Source organism: Aureococcus anophagefferens (genome assembly GCF_000186865.1).
Source record: "Aureococcus anophagefferens unplaced genomic scaffold AURANscaffold_26, whole genome shotgun sequence".
NCBI lineage: Eukaryota > Pelagophyceae > Pelagomonadales > Pelagomonadaceae > Aureococcus > Aureococcus anophagefferens.
Window position 1 is genome coordinate 438,007 of NW_008705586.1, and position 17,729 is coordinate 455,735.

General features: G+C 71.6%; 3 protein-coding genes across 3 annotated transcripts; all 3 read right to left on the reverse strand.

Moving 5' to 3' along the window:
- Positions 1 to 3,825: 3,825 nt before the first annotated feature.
- On the reverse strand, positions 3,826 to 4,260 carry AURANDRAFT_31642 (hypothetical protein; the record flags this gene model as incomplete). Its single annotated transcript, XM_009042092.1, has 1 exon — positions 3,826 to 4,260. A coding segment is annotated over one exon (435 nt), but the record flags the coding sequence as incomplete, so codon positions are not given.
- Positions 4,261 to 10,532: 6,272 nt separating this feature from the next.
- Positions 10,533 to 10,814, reverse strand: AURANDRAFT_8064 (hypothetical protein; the record flags this gene model as incomplete). The annotated part of the gene is made up of 1 exon (XM_009042091.1): positions 10,533 to 10,814. A coding segment is annotated over one exon (282 nt), but the record flags the coding sequence as incomplete, so codon positions are not given.
- Positions 10,815 to 14,966: 4,152 nt separating this feature from the next.
- Positions 14,967 to 15,545, reverse strand: AURANDRAFT_14396 (hypothetical protein; the record flags this gene model as incomplete). The annotated part of the gene is made up of 1 exon (XM_009042090.1): positions 14,967 to 15,545. A coding segment is annotated over one exon (579 nt), but the record flags the coding sequence as incomplete, so codon positions are not given.
- Between the last annotated feature and the right edge of the window lie 2,184 nt (positions 15,546 to 17,729).

Sequence of the window (17,729 nt, forward strand, 5' to 3'; positions counted from 1 at the left end):
AGCATCGTCGCCATCTCGTCGAGCGTGAGCGCGCGGCCCGCGGCGCCGAGCGGCAGGTCCTTGAGCTCGTCGCCGAAGCGGTCCTTCATGACGCAGGTCTCGCACTTCTGCCCCCCCGTGCAGATGATGCAGGGCAGCACGGCGTCGCCGCGGCCGTAGCGGTCGTACTCGAGCGCGAAGGTCTCGCGCTGCCGCAGGATGTCCGCGTTCCGCGCGTCAGCGAGCACGGCGCGGCGGTAGACGCGGTTGATGTCCATGGGGTCCGGCAGGGGCCGCACGATGGCCACCGTGCACTGCTTGCCGCAGACGACGCGGCTGCAGCGCCCCACGGAGCCGTTGATGCCGATGATGCCGAAGATCTCGACCTGCGCGAAGTGGAGGAAGTCGAAGTTCTCGAGCTGGAGCCGCACGTAGCGCGCCTGCGCGGGAAACGAGAGATTCGACGTCGCTTCGACGCGACGCCGCGCGCGCGTTCCAGCAAAAAAAAGCATCCGGGCGTCGGGAGCGCTCCGCGGGACGATCGTTCGTCCGAACGTCCGCCGAAACGAGCGGAAACCGGCCGAGCGAGGCGCCTTTGACGTCGGGACCGTCGCGCGCGCGTCCCGCGCCGTCGCGCGCGGAGATGTTCTCCGGCACGCGCCACGTCGTGCACCGGGCGTCCTTCGTGAGGTGCATGCGCGCCACGGACTGGCCCAGCGCGTTGACGAGGGACCCGCCGCCGACCTCGTCGGAGTAGGGCCGCTGCGACGCCATGATCCACGACCTGGGCAGCAAAAGAGAGATTCAACGTCGCTTCAACGTGAGTGTTCCGCGCAGGCGCGTTCCGGAAACAGCATCCACGCTTCGAGACCGTTCCGAGAGATGATCGCTCGTCCAAAAATCAGCCGAAACGAGTGGAAAACGGCCGAGATAGGAGCCTTTGAAGTTGGGAATTTCGCTCTCTTGTGCTGCCCTGTCCACGACGGCACGAGGCGGTTGCTGTACTTGTCGCGCGCCATGGTCTGGTCCGGCGGCTCGTCCGTGCGGTTCCAGATCTTGACCATGTGGAGCGTCGCGAAGTCGCCCAGGTCCACCTCCCACCAGGCCTGGGGGTCCTGCTGCGTCGACGTGCAGCACCGCGGGTCGCCGCCGTCCGTGTTGCCGTCGACGCCGACGTGCGCGTCGAGGCCGCCGTAGCAGGACGACTGGCGCGCGGGCCGCCCCAGGGCCAGGTTGCCCGGCCGCGAGTAGATGCAGCGCGCGAGCTGGGGCTCCTTGACGAAGCGCCGCTCGGGCGCCTCCGCGCAGCAGCCGTCGTGGTTCATGCCCCAGAGGTAGAGCTCGCCGTCGGACGTGACCACGGCGCTGTGGGAGAAGCCCGCGGAGACCTGGACGGCGACCAGACCGTCGAGCTCGCCCGAGATCTGGCTGAAGGCCGGGTAGAAGTGGCCCAGCACGGCCGCGCTGCCCGCGCAGTAGACCGCGCCGCCCTCGACGACGCGCATGCGGTCGTTGCCCTCGCCGACCCAGGCCTCCTCGACGATCGTGTTCGCCAGCGTGTGCGCGTTGCCGCAGGACACCTCGCCGATGCGCACGCCGTGCTCGCTGAGCGACCGCACGAGCGTCGGCGCCCACCGCGTGCCCAGATCGTCGCGGCCGAGGCCGAGGCGCCCGCCGTCGCCGCAGCCCCAGACGTAGAGCTCGCCCGCGAGCGTCGTCGCGCAGGAGTGGGCCGCGCCGCAGGACACGTTGCGCACCATGGGCTTGGGGCCGCGCGGCCCGCCGAGGCGCAGCGACGTCGGCAGCGACGCGTAGCACCTGGGCAGCACAAGGGTGATTCAACGTCGCTTCAACGTGAGTGTTCCGCGCGCGCGCGTTCCGGGAAAAGCGCCCACGCTTCGAGACCGTTCCGAGAGATGATCGCTCGTCCAAAAATCAGCCGAAACGAGTGGAAAACGGCCGAGATATGAGCCTTTGAAGTTGGGAATTTCGCTCTCTTGTGCTGCCCCGCGTAGCACTCGACGTCGCGCGCGGCCTCGCCCAAACCCAACTTGCCGCTCGCCGCCGAGCCCCAGACGTACAAATCCTTGGCCGTCGTGATGCAGGCGCTGTGGCTGTGGCCGCAGGACACCTTGAGCACGGGCACGGACGCGAGCGCCTGCACCAAGGTCGGCTTCGCGCAGTCCTGCCGCGGGTCGCCGCCCTCCGTGACGTCGAGGCCCAGCCGCCCCGCGGCGCCGACGCCCCAGGTGTAGAGCGCGCCGGACTGGTGGACGATCGCGAGGTGCTGCGCGCCGCCCTCGACGAGGGACACGGCCGCGTAGCCGCGCGGGATCGCGGACCCCGCGCCGCGCGCGGTGATGCCGCTCGCGCCGATGAGGACGCTGTTGCCCCGGGGCGTGTACTCCGGCGCCATGTTGCGCCGCGCCGCCTCGACGTCGGACCGCCAGTGCTCGTAGTCGTGCTCGCGCTTCGCGATGGCCTCGACCTGCGTGGAAATCAACCGCTGGTTTGGGGGGTCCTGACCAAACTTCAGAACTCTCTAGCTCGGTCACATCGACGTCGATTCGGCTGATTTTTGGACGCATCGATTGCTCTCGTCGAGTTCCCGAAGCACAGCCAAAAGGCTTGCGTCGAAGCGGTCGCATACGCTCACAATTGAAGTCGGATTGAAGATTTGATTTCCACACGGGCCTCGACCATGGACGTCTGCTTCCGCTGGCGGTCGCGCGCGTCCTCCTCGGCCTGGATCTCGCGCAGCGGCGCCCACATCTTCGTGATGTCGACAATCAGGCGCTTGCTCAGGGAGATGCGCCGCCGCTTCTTGAGCTCGCGGATCTCCTCCTCGAGCTCGTGGATGCGCCGGTGCGCGCGCTCGCCGAGCACGCGCTTCTCGAGCTTGACGTCCCGGTAGAGCAGGTCCACGAGCATGAGCTTCGTCATCTCGCCGGGCTCCTTGCCCCGCACCTCGAGCGACATCTTGATGAAGCCGTAGTCGACCTGGGGCAGCAGGTCGTCGCAGTAGTACTTCATGCGGTCCACGTCCGGCGGCGGCACCTTCCACTTGCCGTAGTAGGTCAGCACGACCTTGAGCGCCTCCGTGGGGTCGTCGGCGGCCATGTCCTTCAGGATCTCCGGCGGCGGCTCGCCCTTGCCGCGCGTGCCCAGCAACAGCTGCGACCGCGGCGTCGTGTCGCCGCGCCAGTTGTTCTGCCAGTGCGCGTCCGTCTCGATCTCGTACCACCAGTGGTCCGCGCCGCCCCAGCTCCACATCTCGCCCAGGTCCGACATGGCGACGATGACCGTGTCCGTGATCGCGACGTCGTAGACGCGGCGGCCCCAGAGCATCGACGTGTTCTCCGCGACGCAGAGCCCGACGAAGGGCGACGTCGCCATCTCCGCGCGCAGCGCGTCGGCGTCGACGGCGTCCTTCTGCTCGATGGAGCCCGTCTTGCCGCTGTCCGCCAAATCCGCGCGGCCCGCGGTCACGCGGCGCGTCCACAGCTTCTGCACGACGTCGCGGCCGACGTCGTCGGCGCCCTCGGCGGCGTCGGCGCCGAACTGGCCCATGGCGCCCCGGCCAAAAACATAAATCTGGCCCGCGGCGTCCAGCGCCTTGCAGAGCTCGACCTGGGCCCGGCGCCGCGCGTGCTTCAGGTACTCGTTCTTCTGCTCGAGGATCGCGCGCCAGCTCCGCCAGCGCTCGGCCTCGGCCATGGCCCGCCGCTCCGCCTCCTCCTCCTCGTCCAAACACTTCTCGAGCATGCGCTGGAGCTGGCGCCGCGTCGCGAACTTTGGGATGTCGACGCCGCGGTCGCCCAATTCCTTGCGCACGTCCGCGACGGCGAGCCAGATCTGGCGGAACTCGGCGTAGTCGATCTCGCCGCTGCCGTCCTTGTCGTATTTCAGGAACATCTGCTCCTGCTTCTGGTCCGACACGTCCAGCTTGAGGTACTCGAGCACGAAGAAGAACTCGTCTTCGTTGATCGTGCCCGTGCCGTCCTCGTCGAACATCTCAAAGGCGTCCTGGGGCATGAGGAGGGCGTTGGGGCTGAAGCCGATGGGGTTCCCCCCGTTGGGGTCGCAGGCGAAGAGCGCCACCTTGAACTCGTCGAAGTCGATCTCGCCGCTGTCGTCCGCGTCGCACATCTTGAAGTACTTGAGCGCCTTCGCGGACGACATGTTGATCTTGAGCTTGCCGAGCATGATCTTGAACTCCTCGAGGTTGATGCGCCCGCTGTTGTCCGTGTCGAACTTCTCGAAGACGGCCTCGGGCGTCATGTTGTTGTAGTTGACGTCGTCGTCGTCGCCGGGCGCCGCCGCGGCGCCGCCGCCGCCGGACGCGGACTCGTTGGGCGCCGTGCCCACGGTCGCGCCGTCGTCCTCCTCCTCCTCCTCGCCGGCGCCGCCGGCGAGGCGCACGTACACGTCGACGACGGCGTGGCGGCCCAGGAAACCGACGGGGCGCGACGGCGCGAGGGGCCGCCCGCCGACGGCGGCGCGCGCGCCCGCCGGCGCGCCGGCGGACCGGAGCAGGGCCGCGGCCGTCGTCGCCGGAGACGCGGCGACGCAGGCCAGGGGGCCGCGCCCGGGGAGGCGCACGAGCACCTCCATGGCTGCCGAGGCAGCCATCATCCGCGCCAACGCCCACAGGCAAGAACCGTGATGCAGTGCATCGTTGGTGCATCATCGCCTGCGGCGCTCCTCGCCGCGCTCGAGCCGCGAGCGTCGCACTCGCGCGCCGCCGACCGCCGCCCGTGAACTCGCGCCGCCGCCGGCGGACGCCGCCGGCGCCATGCCGCGCTACTTCTGCGACTACTGCGACGTCTACCTGACCCACGACAGCGCGCCCGGCCGCAAGCAGCACATCCGCGGCTGGAAGCACCGGGAGAACGTGAAGCAGTACTACGAGCAGTTCATGAAGCAGTTCTACGAGCAGAACGTGCCCGGCATGGTGCCGGGCATGGGCCGGCCCATGATGCTCGGCGGCGGCGTACCGGGGCGGCCGCCGCCGCTCGCGCTCATGGGCCTGCCGCCGCGGCCGGGCATGCCGCCGTTCCCCGGCGGCATGCCGCCCCTGCCCCCGGGCCTGCCGCCGCCGGGCATGCTCCCGCCGCGGCCGGGCTTCCCGCCGCCGCGCGGCTCCATCCCGCCGCCGCCCATGGGCTCCATCCCGCCGCCGCCGGGCTCCGTGCCGCGGCCGCCGCCGGGCATGCCGCCCATGTACGCCATGCCCCCGATGCCGCCGGGCATGCCGCCCATGCCGCCCATGCCGCCGGGCCCGCCGCCGGCGAGGTAGGCGCGCCGCCGGCCGCCGCGCCGCGGCCACCTAACGACGCGTCGCCCGGGCGGACGTCGCGCGACGCGTCGAGCGGCGGCCCCGAGCGCCGGGCCGCCCCGGCGATCGCGCGCGGCAGAGCGAGGGTCGGGTCGTTTAGGCGCGCGGCGGGCCGAGGGGCGGGAGCGGCGCGGCGACCGGGGCCGGCGCCGGCGGGGCCGCGGGCGGCGGCGCGACGCCCTGGAGCGCGGCCGGGAGGTCCGCGCGGAGGTAGACCATGTCCGCGCAGGACGGCGGGAACGTCTTGTGGTAGAGCGCCGTGGGCGTCCAGGGCGTGAACTTGAGGGACCGGCCGGGCCCGAGGGGCAGGCCCCGGTCCACGAGGCTCCGGTAGTTCGCGCCGCCCGCGCGCGCCTCGCAGGCGATGTAGCGCGCGGACGCGAGGAGCGTCGTCGCCAGGACGGGCAGCTGCGCGGCGAAGACGAGCAGCAGGCCGGGCAGGTCGACGTACGCGCCGAGCCGCGCGTCGACCTGCGCGGCGAAGGGGCGCGAACTTCCTCTCTCAGACGGTTTCCACGAGTTCGTTTCGGCTGACTTTCCGACGAGCGATCATCTCTCGGAGCGCTCTCGACGCGGGGATGCTATTTCCGGAACAGCCGCGTCGGAGCGACGTGGAATCACCCTCGCGCGGCCCCGGCGTCGACGGCCGCGTTGGAGAGGCGCACGGTGTCGCTGTGGACGACCGTGAACGTGCGGAGCGCGTAGACGACGGGCGCGGCGGCGTCGCCCGCGGCCAGCAGGCCGACCGCGACCTACGAGCGACGCGTCCCGACGCCGGAGGCCGCGCGCCGCCGCGTCCGCGCGACCGGCCGTCGCTCGAACGCGTTCGCGCCCCCCCGTCGACCGACGGATATGCGCGCGTCCGAGTCGAAGCGAAGGCGTCCCGCGCCGGCGCGCCTACGGCGTCGAGGCCGCCGACGTAGAAGGGGCTCGGCCGGTAGCAGTCGACGATCTGCGCGAGCGTGCCCGGGGCTCCGGACGCGCCCGTGTCCGTGACCTCGCTGAGGCGGCTCAGGTCGTAGGCCGCCAGGTGCTGCTGCGACCCGTGGAGGAACATGCGCACGCCGAGGACGAGCGGGAGCGGCTTCGCGGCCGGCGAACTCGCCGGCGGGGCCGGAGCGCCGTCCTCCGTCTTGGCGTCGGACGGCGCGGCCACGGGCGGCCGAGGCGCCCCGGCGCCGTCGCCCTCCTCCGTCGCGGCCGCCAGGGCAACCATGGGCGCCGTCGACGTGCCCTCGGGGCCCTCGATGATGATCTCTCCGGACGCTTGGGCCATGGCTTCGGGTCACCCACTGCTTTTCGCCACGACTCGGCACGAGTTTGGCGAGCACGACCTTAGCATGTTAAGCCTCCCCCACATCCGATCGGAGCGCCGGAAACGCGTCCGGCGCGGCGACGTCGAGGTCGAGGAGCCGGAGCGACGTCGCGTGGAGCATGAGGCGCGCCGCGGGCGAGCCCCCGTAGGTGCGGTCGCCCGCGATGGGGTGGCCGGCCAGCGCGAGGTGCGCGCGTATCTGGTGCCGCCGGCCCGTGAGCGTCTCCACGGCGAGCCGCGTGCAGGGCCGGCCGCCGAGCGCGCCCCGGGCCTCGACGCGCGCGACGGTGACGGAGCGGCGGCCGCGGGGCGCCCCGGCGTCCACGGCGAAGGAGGAACCGTCGTCGAGGACGGGCGCGTCGACGACGAGCGCGCCGTCGGGGAGGCGGTAGACGCCGAGCGACGCGCGCGCGCGCGCGGCGTCGTCCGCGGCGGCGGCGCGCGCGGCGTCCGCGGCGGCCTCGGCGTCGAAGGGCGCGCGGAGCCGCGGCCGCCGCTTCGCCTCCGACCACGGCGTCGCCTCGAGCGCCGCCTCCGCCGGGGAGCGCGCGCCGCCGCGCCGCCGGAGCGCCGCCTGCGCGCGCTCGTAGAAGGCGTAGGCGGGGAGCGCTGTTTCGCGCGGCGGCGCCGCGAGGTCCGGCGCGGGGCCGGGCGGCAGCGCATCGACGTCGACGTGGCCGTCGACGACCGCGGCGTAGGTCTTGGCCACGGCGCGCGACCGGAACGCGCGGTGCGCTTCGCGCGCGGCGTCGCCGTGCAGCGCGAGCGCGAGGCAGCCGGAGGTTGGCTTGTCGAGCTGGTGCACGGACCTGGCCCCCGGGTACGCCGCGGCGACGCCGTCCATGCAGAGGCCGGGCGGCTTGTCGACGACGACGTAGTCGCCGCAGCGGTGCAGCTCGACGAGGGGCCGCAGCGCCGCGGCCGCCGCGACCAGCGGCAGGAAGCGATTCATGCCTTCCGACGCTGCTCGCCGGCCGGCGTGCGCGAGCCTCCAAGAGGAGCAGCGCGGCGCTTACGGCAGCGCGGAAGCACGGCTAGCGAGGCGGCGCGGAAAGTTCAGCACGCAAGCCAGCGTGGAAGCGCAGCACGCACGCAGGTCAGCAAGGCAGCGTGGAAGCGCAGCACGCTGCAGGTCAGCAAGGCGCTGCGCGGAGCTTAGCACGCACGCAGTGCCTCCATGCATGCGTGGAGTGCCTCGAAGTCGATGTTTCACGGCATCGACTTGAAATCTGGGACGCACTCGCGAGGCTGCCCCGGCCGCCGCCGTCCACGTCCTCTCGAAGCGCCTTTCGGCGCGATGCGCGGTCCCGCGGCGGAGGAGGAGGAGGAGGACTTCGAGGAGGAGAACTCGACGTGCTGCCCCGGCTGCTGCGACGGCGAGATGTCCGTCGAGGGCACGGTGTCGGGCATGAGCCGCCTCGCCATCATCCTGTGCTTCCCGACGCCGCAGACGAGCTGCTGCTCGCTCATCTCGTGGATCGTCGGCTGCGCGAACTTCAGCGCGCAGTACAACTACAACTCGATCACGCTGGCGATCCTCATGCTCGAGCGCGCGGGCAAGGACGTGCCGACCTGGGCGACGAGCTCGCTGACGTCCGTCATCTTCCTCGGCTCCGTCTTCGGCCAGCTCTGCCTCGGCTTCCTGGGCGACGCCGTGGGCCGCGGCGTCGGCCTGGCGCTGACCCTCGTGCTCATCATCGGCGGCGCGTTCCTGAGCTCCGCGGCCTGGGACTACGAGACCGAACCGTCGACGTCGGTCTACGCGTCGATCATCCTCGCGCGCTTCGTCCTGGGCGTCGGCGTCGGCGGCGTCTACCCCCTGAGCGCGACGGCGGCCTTCGAGGACACGCGCGAGGGCGAGTCGGCCCACGAGCGCGCGCGCGGCGTCGTCCGCGCGGCCTGGGGCCTCTTCTGGCAGATGCCGGGCCAGGCCGCGGTCTACGTCGTCGCGCTCGTCCTCGTGGGCACGGACTCGCTGACGTGGACGATCCGCGCGCGGCTGCTGCTCCTGAGCGGCGCCGTGCCCGCGGCCTTCGCTTTGCCCGCGGCGCTCACGGCGGCGCTGGGCCGCGACGCGCCGCGGCTCGACGGGCCGCGCGCGCGCGCCAAGTCGGGCGTCGCGACGGCCCAGCCGCGGCGGGACCGGCCGCCGCCGGGCGACCGCAAGGCCGCGTCGAACGCCGCCGAGGAGCGCCGCGCGCTCTTCGCGCAGGCGTCGACGCAGCGCGCGCTCCTCGGCTGCTGCGGCTGCTGGATGTTCTTCGACGTCTACTCCTACGGCGTCTCCGTCTACTCGCCCGTGATCCTGGAGTGGATCTTCGGCGACAGCGAGGCGCTGAGTTTGGACTGCTGGGAGAACCTGCTGTGCTCCGTCGTCGGCTTCCCGGCCGTCGCGCTGACGATCTACGCGCTCCAGCACGCGTACGGCGGCGACGTCGCGCGCGTGCAGACGCTCGGCTTCACGGCCGCGGCGGGGTCCTTCGTCTTCCTCTCCGTGGCCTGGCTGCTGGGCGCGCCCAAGGTCGCGCTCTTCGTGCTCTACGTGCTGCTGCGGGCCGTCATCGTCTTCGGCGTCGCCGTGACGACGTTCGTCATGCCGGCCGTGCTCTTTCCCCGGCGCATCCGGTCGACGTGCAACGGCGCGGCGGCGGCGACGGGCAAGCTCGGCGCCCTCGTGGGCACCTACGCGGCCATGCCCATCGCCGACGTGTCCACGGTGGCCCTCTTCCTCGGCTTCGGCCTCGTGGCCCTCGCGGGCGGCGCGCTCACGTCCGCGCTGCTCCAGCCCGACTTCGACAAGCGCGACGGCGAGGCCGACCGGCCGCGCGACGAGGCGACGGGCCTCCTCCGCGGCGGCGCCGTCTAGGGGGTCGCCCGCTCCTGCTTTTTTAAAGGAAGAAGACGCACTGGAGCATGCGCATGACCCGGGGCTCCGCCATGACGTACTCGACGAGCTCGTCCTGGGTCACGCTGCCGCTGTGGTCCTTGTCCCACTCGTCGAAAGAAAAAAGCAGGTACTCCATGTCGTTGGTGAGCTGCTCCTCCATGCGGTCGAGGTGGCCCGTGACCTGCTCCACGGACACGGTCTCCTCGGCGAGGACGTCGACGTGGATCGCTCCCGGGTTGTGCTTCTCGTGGCCGCTCTGGATGAGCTGGAAGAGCATGCGCGCCTTCATGTCGAGCTGGAGCTCGGGCCGCGACTTGCGCAGCGCGATGAGCGCCTTCGCGAGCGCCGTCCACAGGGCGACGGAGCTCGCGACGCCGTCCGCGTCGCCGTCCTCGGCCTCGACGAGCTTGAAGAGCTCCCCGAAGGTCGCGAAGACGTCGCCGTCCTCCGCGTCGTCCTTGGGCGGCAGCCGCCAGTTCTCCTCGAGGTGGCCGTAGGCCGCGTCGACGGCGAGGTCGTCCATGCCCGTGAACCGGTCGAAGGACCCCAGGATCTCGTCGAAGAGGACCTTCACCGCCGCCTCGAGGCTCTCCTCGCTCACCTTGGGCTTCATGACCGTGCCGTCGGGCCGCAGCGCCGGCGCGACGGCGACGAAGGACGACGTCCGCGGCGTGTCCGCGCCGACCTGTGTGGAAATCAACCGGTGAGCTGGGACGTCGGGGCCGAACTTCAGAACTCTCTATCTCGGTCAAATCGACGTCGATGTGGCTGACCTTTGGACGAATCGGTTGCTCTCGTCGAGTGCTCGAAGCACGGCAGAAGAGGTCGCGTCGAAACGCTCGCATGACCGCACATTGAAGTCGGGTTGAAGATTCGATTCGCACGCGGGCGCCCGCGTCCTCGGCGTCGATCATCCGCGCGCGGAACTCCGCGATGGCCTTGACGCACGCGTTCGTCGTCGGGTGCACGGGCGCGAGGCCCTCGTAGCAGAAGTTGATGAAGACCTTCTCCTTCTTCAGGGACTGGCGGAACTCCGTGATGTTGATCTTGTCGTCGCCGTTGACGTCGAGCGACGCGGCGAGGCCCCGGCAGTACTTGGCCATGTCCGCGATGTCCTTGCGGTGGTCCTCGATGGCGTCGCTCACCTCCCAGAGCTCGACCTCGCCGTCGCGCGACTCGTCGAACATGTCGAAGATGAACTTGAGCTGCTTCGTCGGGTCGTCGTCCTTGTCCATGCGCTTGAGCGCTAAAATGAACTCGTCGAAGTCGATCCAGCCGTCGCCGTCGACGTCGAAGACGGCCAGCGCGCGCCGGAAGCTCTTGCCGTCCTCGAGGTCCGGGAAGCGCGCGAAGAGCACGTCGCTGAGCTGCTCGAGCGAGATCGCGTTCTTCCGCCCGCCCTTCTCCGTGGACTGCGCGCCGCCCTCGTTGCGGCCGATCATGTCCGCGAAATCCTCGCGCAGGCCCATGAGCTGCTTCAGGTCCATGCCCGTCTGGATGACGAGGTCGCCCAGCGTGTTCGTCGTCGCGACGGCGTTCAACTTGCGCTTCCGGTGCCGCTGCTGCTCGCGCACCTCCATGGCGACGGCCTTCTCGTTGCCGCCGTGCCTACGGACCGCGGCGGCGACGCGTCGTGTTTCCGGGCGACATCTCTCGGAATCGTCGGAGACGCGGCGCGGCGCTTCTTCCGCAGGGCCCGGAGGTTGTCGTCCTGGCGCTTCGCGGCCATCTGCGTCTTGCCGTTCTTTTTCAGGGCGCGCTCGAAGCGCATGGACGCGCGGCCGCCGTCGAATTTCCGCTCGGGGCCGCCGCGCTTCTTGTACTCGGCGATGGCCATCTGGGCCACGGTGCCGCGCACGTTGCCCGAGAACATCTTCGTGAGCATGCCCCGGCGGCCGAGGTCGGTCTGGCACCAGTCCTTGAGCTCCTGGAGCGTGACCTCGTCCTTCGCCGCGTCGCCGCCGGCCTCCGCCGCCGCCGCCGTCATCTGCTTCCAGGCGGCCTTGATGATCTCGAGGATCTCCGCCTCGCCGAGCTTCTGGGGCGACAGGCCCGCGATGGCCATGGCCGCGAAGAGCTCGCGCCAGAGCGTCGCGACCTCCTTCTTCGAGAGCACGGGCTCGCCCGCGGCGTCGCGCTGCCGCGCGGCGCAGCTCGCGAGCAACTTCAGGCGCGCCTCCTGCTTGGACTCGCCGGGCTCGCAGAGGAGCACGAGGAGCATGAGGGGCCGCCGGATGGCGATCGTGTTGTGGCCGTTGGTCGCGGCCTTCTCGTCGTGCTCGAGGAACCGGTTGAACTCGTTGACGGGCAGCGTCGCGAAACCGCCGCTGGGCAAAACAAAGTCGAAGCCGTTGAAGATGGCGAAGAAGTCCTTGCGGTCCACGCGCGTCGACACGACGGTCTTGCCCGCGAGCTTCTCCTCGATGACCTAAGTGTTGCATCCAGTGTTCGAAAACAAAGAACCGCGGGCGCCGGCGCCGCGACGTTCTTGACGGCGTCGAGCGTCCAGGCCTCGTACGCTGCGCGGGCGGTCGAATCTATGTCACAGACGCGAGTAAAAGACACGCGCACCTTCGTGCTCCTTGAAGGAGCTCCGCGTGGACACGGCGGCGCCCATTGCGATCGGTTTCGGGGCTGCCAACCACGACTCGTCGGGGGCCATCGTGCAGGGCGCGAGCACGGCACCGTTGCATCGTGCATCGCCTCGCGTGCGTCGTCGACAAGTGGCATAAAATCAGAGGTCGTCGTCGCGGTCCGCCGTCATGGGCGGCGAGTCCTTCGCGGCGTTCGCGCGGCAGGAGCTGACCCTCTTCGTCGCGCTGTGCCTCGTCTTCTTCGCGCTGTCGCTGCGCGACGAGTACGACGAGGGCTACGAGCTGCTGAGCCGCCTCTTCTTCCGCACGGCGTCGGCGCGGCCGCCGATCCTCGTCGTCGCCGTGCTCTTCGGCTGGGCGGGCGTCACGCACGCCCTGACGTCCCGCGGGCTCCGCGTGTCGCGGGCCGTCGGCGGCATCTGCGAGCCGCGCGTCGTGTCGCGCTACGCGCTGGGGTTATTGGACGTCATCCTCGCGTGCCGGCTCGTGCCCTTCGTCGCGGACGTCGTCTTCGCGACGGACAAGTTCGGCGTCTGGTGCCTGACCTTCGACATCGTCGCCTACGGCTGCTGCTTCGGCGCGCTCGTCGCGCCGCCGTCGTCGCTGTTCCTCTCGCCCCCCGAGGCGTTCTCGGAAGAGCGGTGCGCGGCGCACGCGCGCTACGACCACAGCGCCGTGCTCATGACGGCCCACAGCCGCGCGGGCTTATTCCGCGCCCTCGTGGATTCGCTCTGCGCGCCCTTCGCGCCCGTGACCTTCTGGCACGTCATCGTCGCCGACTACGCGACGTCCCTCGCGAAGGCGCTCGGCGACGTGCACGTGACGTCCTGCGTCGCCTACGCGGGGCTGGCGAACTGGGGCGCCGGCGCCGTGAGCAACCACGGCGTCTTCTGGGAGGAGACGCGCGGCGACTGCGTGACGTCGGAGCTGAACGCGTGGGCGCTGGCTCTGCCGTTCTGGTGCCGCCTCTTCCAGTGCCTCCACGTGCTCCGGAAGACGGGCGAGCAGAAGAACTTCTGGAACGCCTGCAAGTACGCGACGGCGTTCCCCCTGGTCTACGCGGGCTACCTCGACCGCTACGAGCCCAGCGACTACACGCGGCGGCTCGTCGTCGCGACGGCCGTCGCGCAGTCGTCCGCGACGTTCGCCTGGGACCTCTTCATGGACTGGGGCCTCTTCAAGAAGCGCAGGGGGGCGCTGCTCTGCGGCCTCTTCGAGCCCGGGGCCATGCGCGAGCCCAAGTCGCTCGTCTTCAAGGGCCTGAGCGACGGCGCGATCGTGTGCCTCTACGGCCTCCTCGTCTTCTTCAACTTTAGCCTGCGCTTCATCTGGACCCTCGCGGTCTTCGGCCACGCGCCGACGCGGGGCCTGGGCATGCTCAACTTCGAGCTCGCGGAGATCGCGCGCCGCACGGTCTGGGCCGTGTTCCGGATCGAGTGGGAGTACCACGAGAAGGGCTGGCCGCTCGACGGCGACGGCGACGACGACGGCGCGGCCCTCGAGCTCGTCAAGCACGCCGACGGCGACGACGGCGAGACGGTCTAGCACGGTAATCCTAGACCGCGGGCGCGGCGTCGGGGTGGCGCCGGAGCCGCGGCCGCGACGGCGCGTCGGCCGGCGTCGGCGCGACGCGGCGCTTCGGCGAGGGTGTCTCCCGCGGCGCCGCGCCCCAGGAGCCCGCGGCGTAGAAGCCCGCGGGCTCCGGCGGCGCCGCGGGGGCCTCCGCGTCGGCCCGCGGCGTCCGCGCCTTCGGACCCTTCGGCCGCGACGGCCGGCTCCGGAGCTCGTCGAGGAGCGACGCGCCCTCGGCGGCCCAGCGCGCCTCGTTCGAGTCGCCGCCGTCGAGACGTCCGTCGGCGGCGGCGACGCAGCGGTCGTCGGCGACGATCCAGTCGTCCATGGACCCTCCGCTCTCGTACCCCGCGTCGTCGTCGTCGGATTTCTCGCCGTCGGACGCGTCGACGCGGAACGAGTCCTCGAATTCCTTGAGCGACACGACGAAGGCGGCCTCCCGCGCCGTCGGCGGCGCGGGCGCGGGCGCCCGCCGCCGGGGCTTCTTCTTCGGCGGCGGGAGCCGTTTCGTTTGAACGGCGGCGGACCACGGCGCGGGCCTCACCGCGTCGGCGCCCGGCGCGCCGAGGCGCTGGAGCGAGTCGGCCGCCACGGGCCGGGGGCGGATGCGCCGCTTCGCGCCGCCCGCCGCCCGCGGCCGCGGCGACACGACGGCCGCGCCGGCCGGCGGCCGCGGCGCCGCGCGCGGCCGCGGCGCGCGCGCGGCGCCGCCGCCGCCGCGGCGGGGGCCCAGCGCCGGCGGCGGCGAGTCCGACACGGAGACGAGCGCCGCCGCGTCCTCCTCGAAGGCCCCCGCCTGCACCGACGCCCAGAGCGCGTCGAAACTGCTCTGGACGGCGCGGGGGTCCTTCGTGCACAGCGCCGCGAGCCCCGACGTCGCCATGGCGCCGCGCCGGAGCGACGCGGGCGGCGCGAAATGGGGTGCGAACGGCGGGCGGCGGAAACGGCGGGCGGCGGGCGCCGGAGGCGGGCGACGCGCGACGCGGGCGGTGTCGGCCCGGAGAGCCTCGACTCGATGCGGAGAGGGTTTTTGGACCGCGGCGGCACTTGGCGGCGTCGCCTTGCGGCGTCGCCATCACTGGCATCAGCCGTCCGCCGCACGAGGCGTCGCACGCGTGCAGTCCGTAGCCACTCCGTCCGTCGCGCCGCCACCGCCGCTCCCCCGGGCCGCCCGGATCCCCAGCGTTACTTCCACTCGCGCTTCCAGGACTCCATGTCGGCCTGGCCGTACTTGGGCTTCTTCTCGACCTTGGCCTCGCGCTTGAAGTTGACCGCGCCGCGCTGGCGCTTGACGTTCGTCGCGCGCTTCGCGTCGTCCTGGAACTGCTGCCAGAAGTCGATGCGGTCCGCGCGGCGGTCGTCGTCGTTCCACTGCTTCTCGAAGGCCTTCTCGTCCGCGTCCTTCTTCTTCGCGGCCTCCTCGTGCTCGCGGTCGCGGTTCGCCTGGACGCGGTGGTGGTCCTCGACGTCGCGGCGCTTCATCTCGTTCTGCGCGAAGGTCTTGAGCACCTCCTTGGCGAGCGCGCCGTCGAGGGGCGGCAGCTCGTCCTCGCCGTCGACGATCCCTTTTTCGACCTGGAGCGCGCGCTCGTCGCGGCAGCGCCGCCGCGCGCCCTCGACGATGAGCACGGTCTTGGCCCGCTTCTTCTCGTCGCTCAGCTCCAGGTAGGCGTCCTTGACGTACTCGAAGGCGCGCCGCGCGTCGTCCGCGCCGCCGTTTTTATCCGGGTGCGTGAGCGCGCTCAGCTTGCGGTAGCGCGCCTTGATGTCGTCGGGCGTCGCGTCGACGTCGAGGTCGAGCACGTGGAACGGGTTCAGGTTCTTGAAGGCGTGGTGCGACGGCGTCAGGCGCGCGATCTGGTCCGCGCCCTTGCCGAGTTTTTGCGTCGCGTACTTTTCCGTCGTCGGGTTCGTCTCGGCCTTCTTCGCCCGCTTGCGCGCCACGGCGTCGTCGTCGAGCGCGGAGAAGAAGTCGCCGAGCTCCTCGCGCGCCGCGGCCTCCTCCTCTTCCTTCCGCTTCCGCTCGGCCTCGGCCTTTTGCCGCGCGGCCTCCTCGGCCTCCCGGCGCTTCTCCTCGACGATGCGCTGCTTCGTCGCTTCCTCCTCGCCCGCCCGCGCGGCCGCGAGGCCCTTGACGAACGCGGGCGTCTCGGGCGCGAGCTCGAGGGCCTTGCGGTACGACGTCTGCGCGGCGACGAAGCGACCGAGCGCGTGCTCCGCGGCGCCGCGCCGGCTGTAGCTCTTGGGCCAGTCGGGCTTGAGGGCCACGCACTGCTCCGCGTCCTTGAAGGCCTTGCTGATGGCGCCGCCGAGGGCCAGGTAGGCGCCGGAGCGATTCGAGTAGAGCACGTGGTTCGCGGGGTCCAAAGCGATGGCCTCGCTGTAGGCGCCGACGGCGCCGGCGTAGTCGCCGGCCTTGAAGAGGCCGTTGCCCTTCTCCCGGTACTGGTCCGCGTGCGCCTGCGCGTAGTCCTCGCTCGACTCGGCCATTGCTCTCGCGCGGACGACGGCGCCGACGGGCTGCGGCCAGCCTCGATCGAGAGAGCAACTCGCCTGCTCCATCGGCGCGACGGCGCACGTTGAAGCACCCGCGGCCTCCGCCCACAACGCCACGCCCCAGATAGTACGATCGGTAGCAGCCACACGGACGGCAGGGACAACCACAACACCACGGCGAACCTCGCTTAGGCGGCGCGCGCCGCGCCGCGCCGGGCCCCAGGACGGGACCGCGCGCGCGCGCCGGCCGCGGCCGCCCTTTTCCGCGGCTCACGTGCCGGGGATGGAGTAGGTGCATTGCTCGTAGGTCGCGCAGCACTCGTCGCGGCAGAAGTTCAGGCACTCGCCGCGCGACTTCTCGCGCTGTCCCGGCGTCGGCTGCGCGCATCGGTTGCTGCAGCCCGCGAGGCACTGCAGGTAGCCGCCGTCGCGCTTCGTGCCGGCCGTGTCGGACTTGTCCTTGACGCCGTCCGGGTTCTTGCCGCTTACGTAGCGCTTCGCCGACGCCGCGAGCGGCGATGCCAAAGCCGCCGGAACGGCGGCGGCGCGCAGCACGCCGCGGCGGCTCAGGGACACGGCGGCGGCGCCGGCGAGCGCGGCGAGGACGAGGAAGAGGCGCTGCGCGTGGCGCATGGCTCGAGTGGGCTGCGAGCGCGCGCTGCGCGGTGCTGCAAGTTGGTGACTGCGTCGGTGCGATCGAGCTGCCACAAACTCTCTCCGCGCCCGCCCTGCACCGTCGCCATGGCGAGCCAAACCCAGTCGAGCGAGCTCGAGGCCCTGCGGGCGCGGTGCGCGGCCCTCGAGGAGCGCTGCGCCGCCTACGAGAGCAACGAGGTCGTCGACCCCTACGTCGCCGCCAACGCAAAACTCGAGCGCCAGTGCGGCGACCTGCGGGACCGCTGCGGCCAGCTCGAGCGCGAGAACGCGACGCTGTCGCTGTCGCTGGCCTACTTCCACACGCAGCTCAACGACGACGCCGAGACCATCGCGTCGGAGCCGACGCCGCAGAAGGCGCCGCCGTCGCCCGGCGTGATCGAGTGGGGCGACGAGGAGTTCGCGTCGCCGAACCGGCGGCCCCTCGGCGAGCGCCTCGACGAGCTCGAGGACGCCGTGCGCTACTCCGACGACGCCCTGGCGCGCGACGAGCGATGATGGGGTCGGAGCGCCGCGCGCGCGTCTCGTAACCCGTCGGAGCGACGCGCGAGGACTCGTAGCCCCGGGGCGTGCCCCGCACCGACGCCACGTCGCCGCCGTTCAGGGCGCCGCGGGTTCCCACAACCCGCGAGAAACATCGCGCCGACTGGCCCTCGCGGTTAAGCGACGAAGCGGCGCGGGCCGCGCGGCCGGGGCCCGCGGGTGTAACCCCGGGCCCGCGTGGGTCTTTCGGGGGAGGCGGGAGGCGGCGGGGACAGAAGCGCCGCCCGGGAGGAGCGGGGCGGCGGGGTCGAAGCGAGCGGAGCGGCACTCGGGGCCCGGCGGGCGCGCCGGACGTCCGCGACATCTAATTGAAGCCCCTGGCCATCTTGTTCGTGAGCATGATGCCCTTGA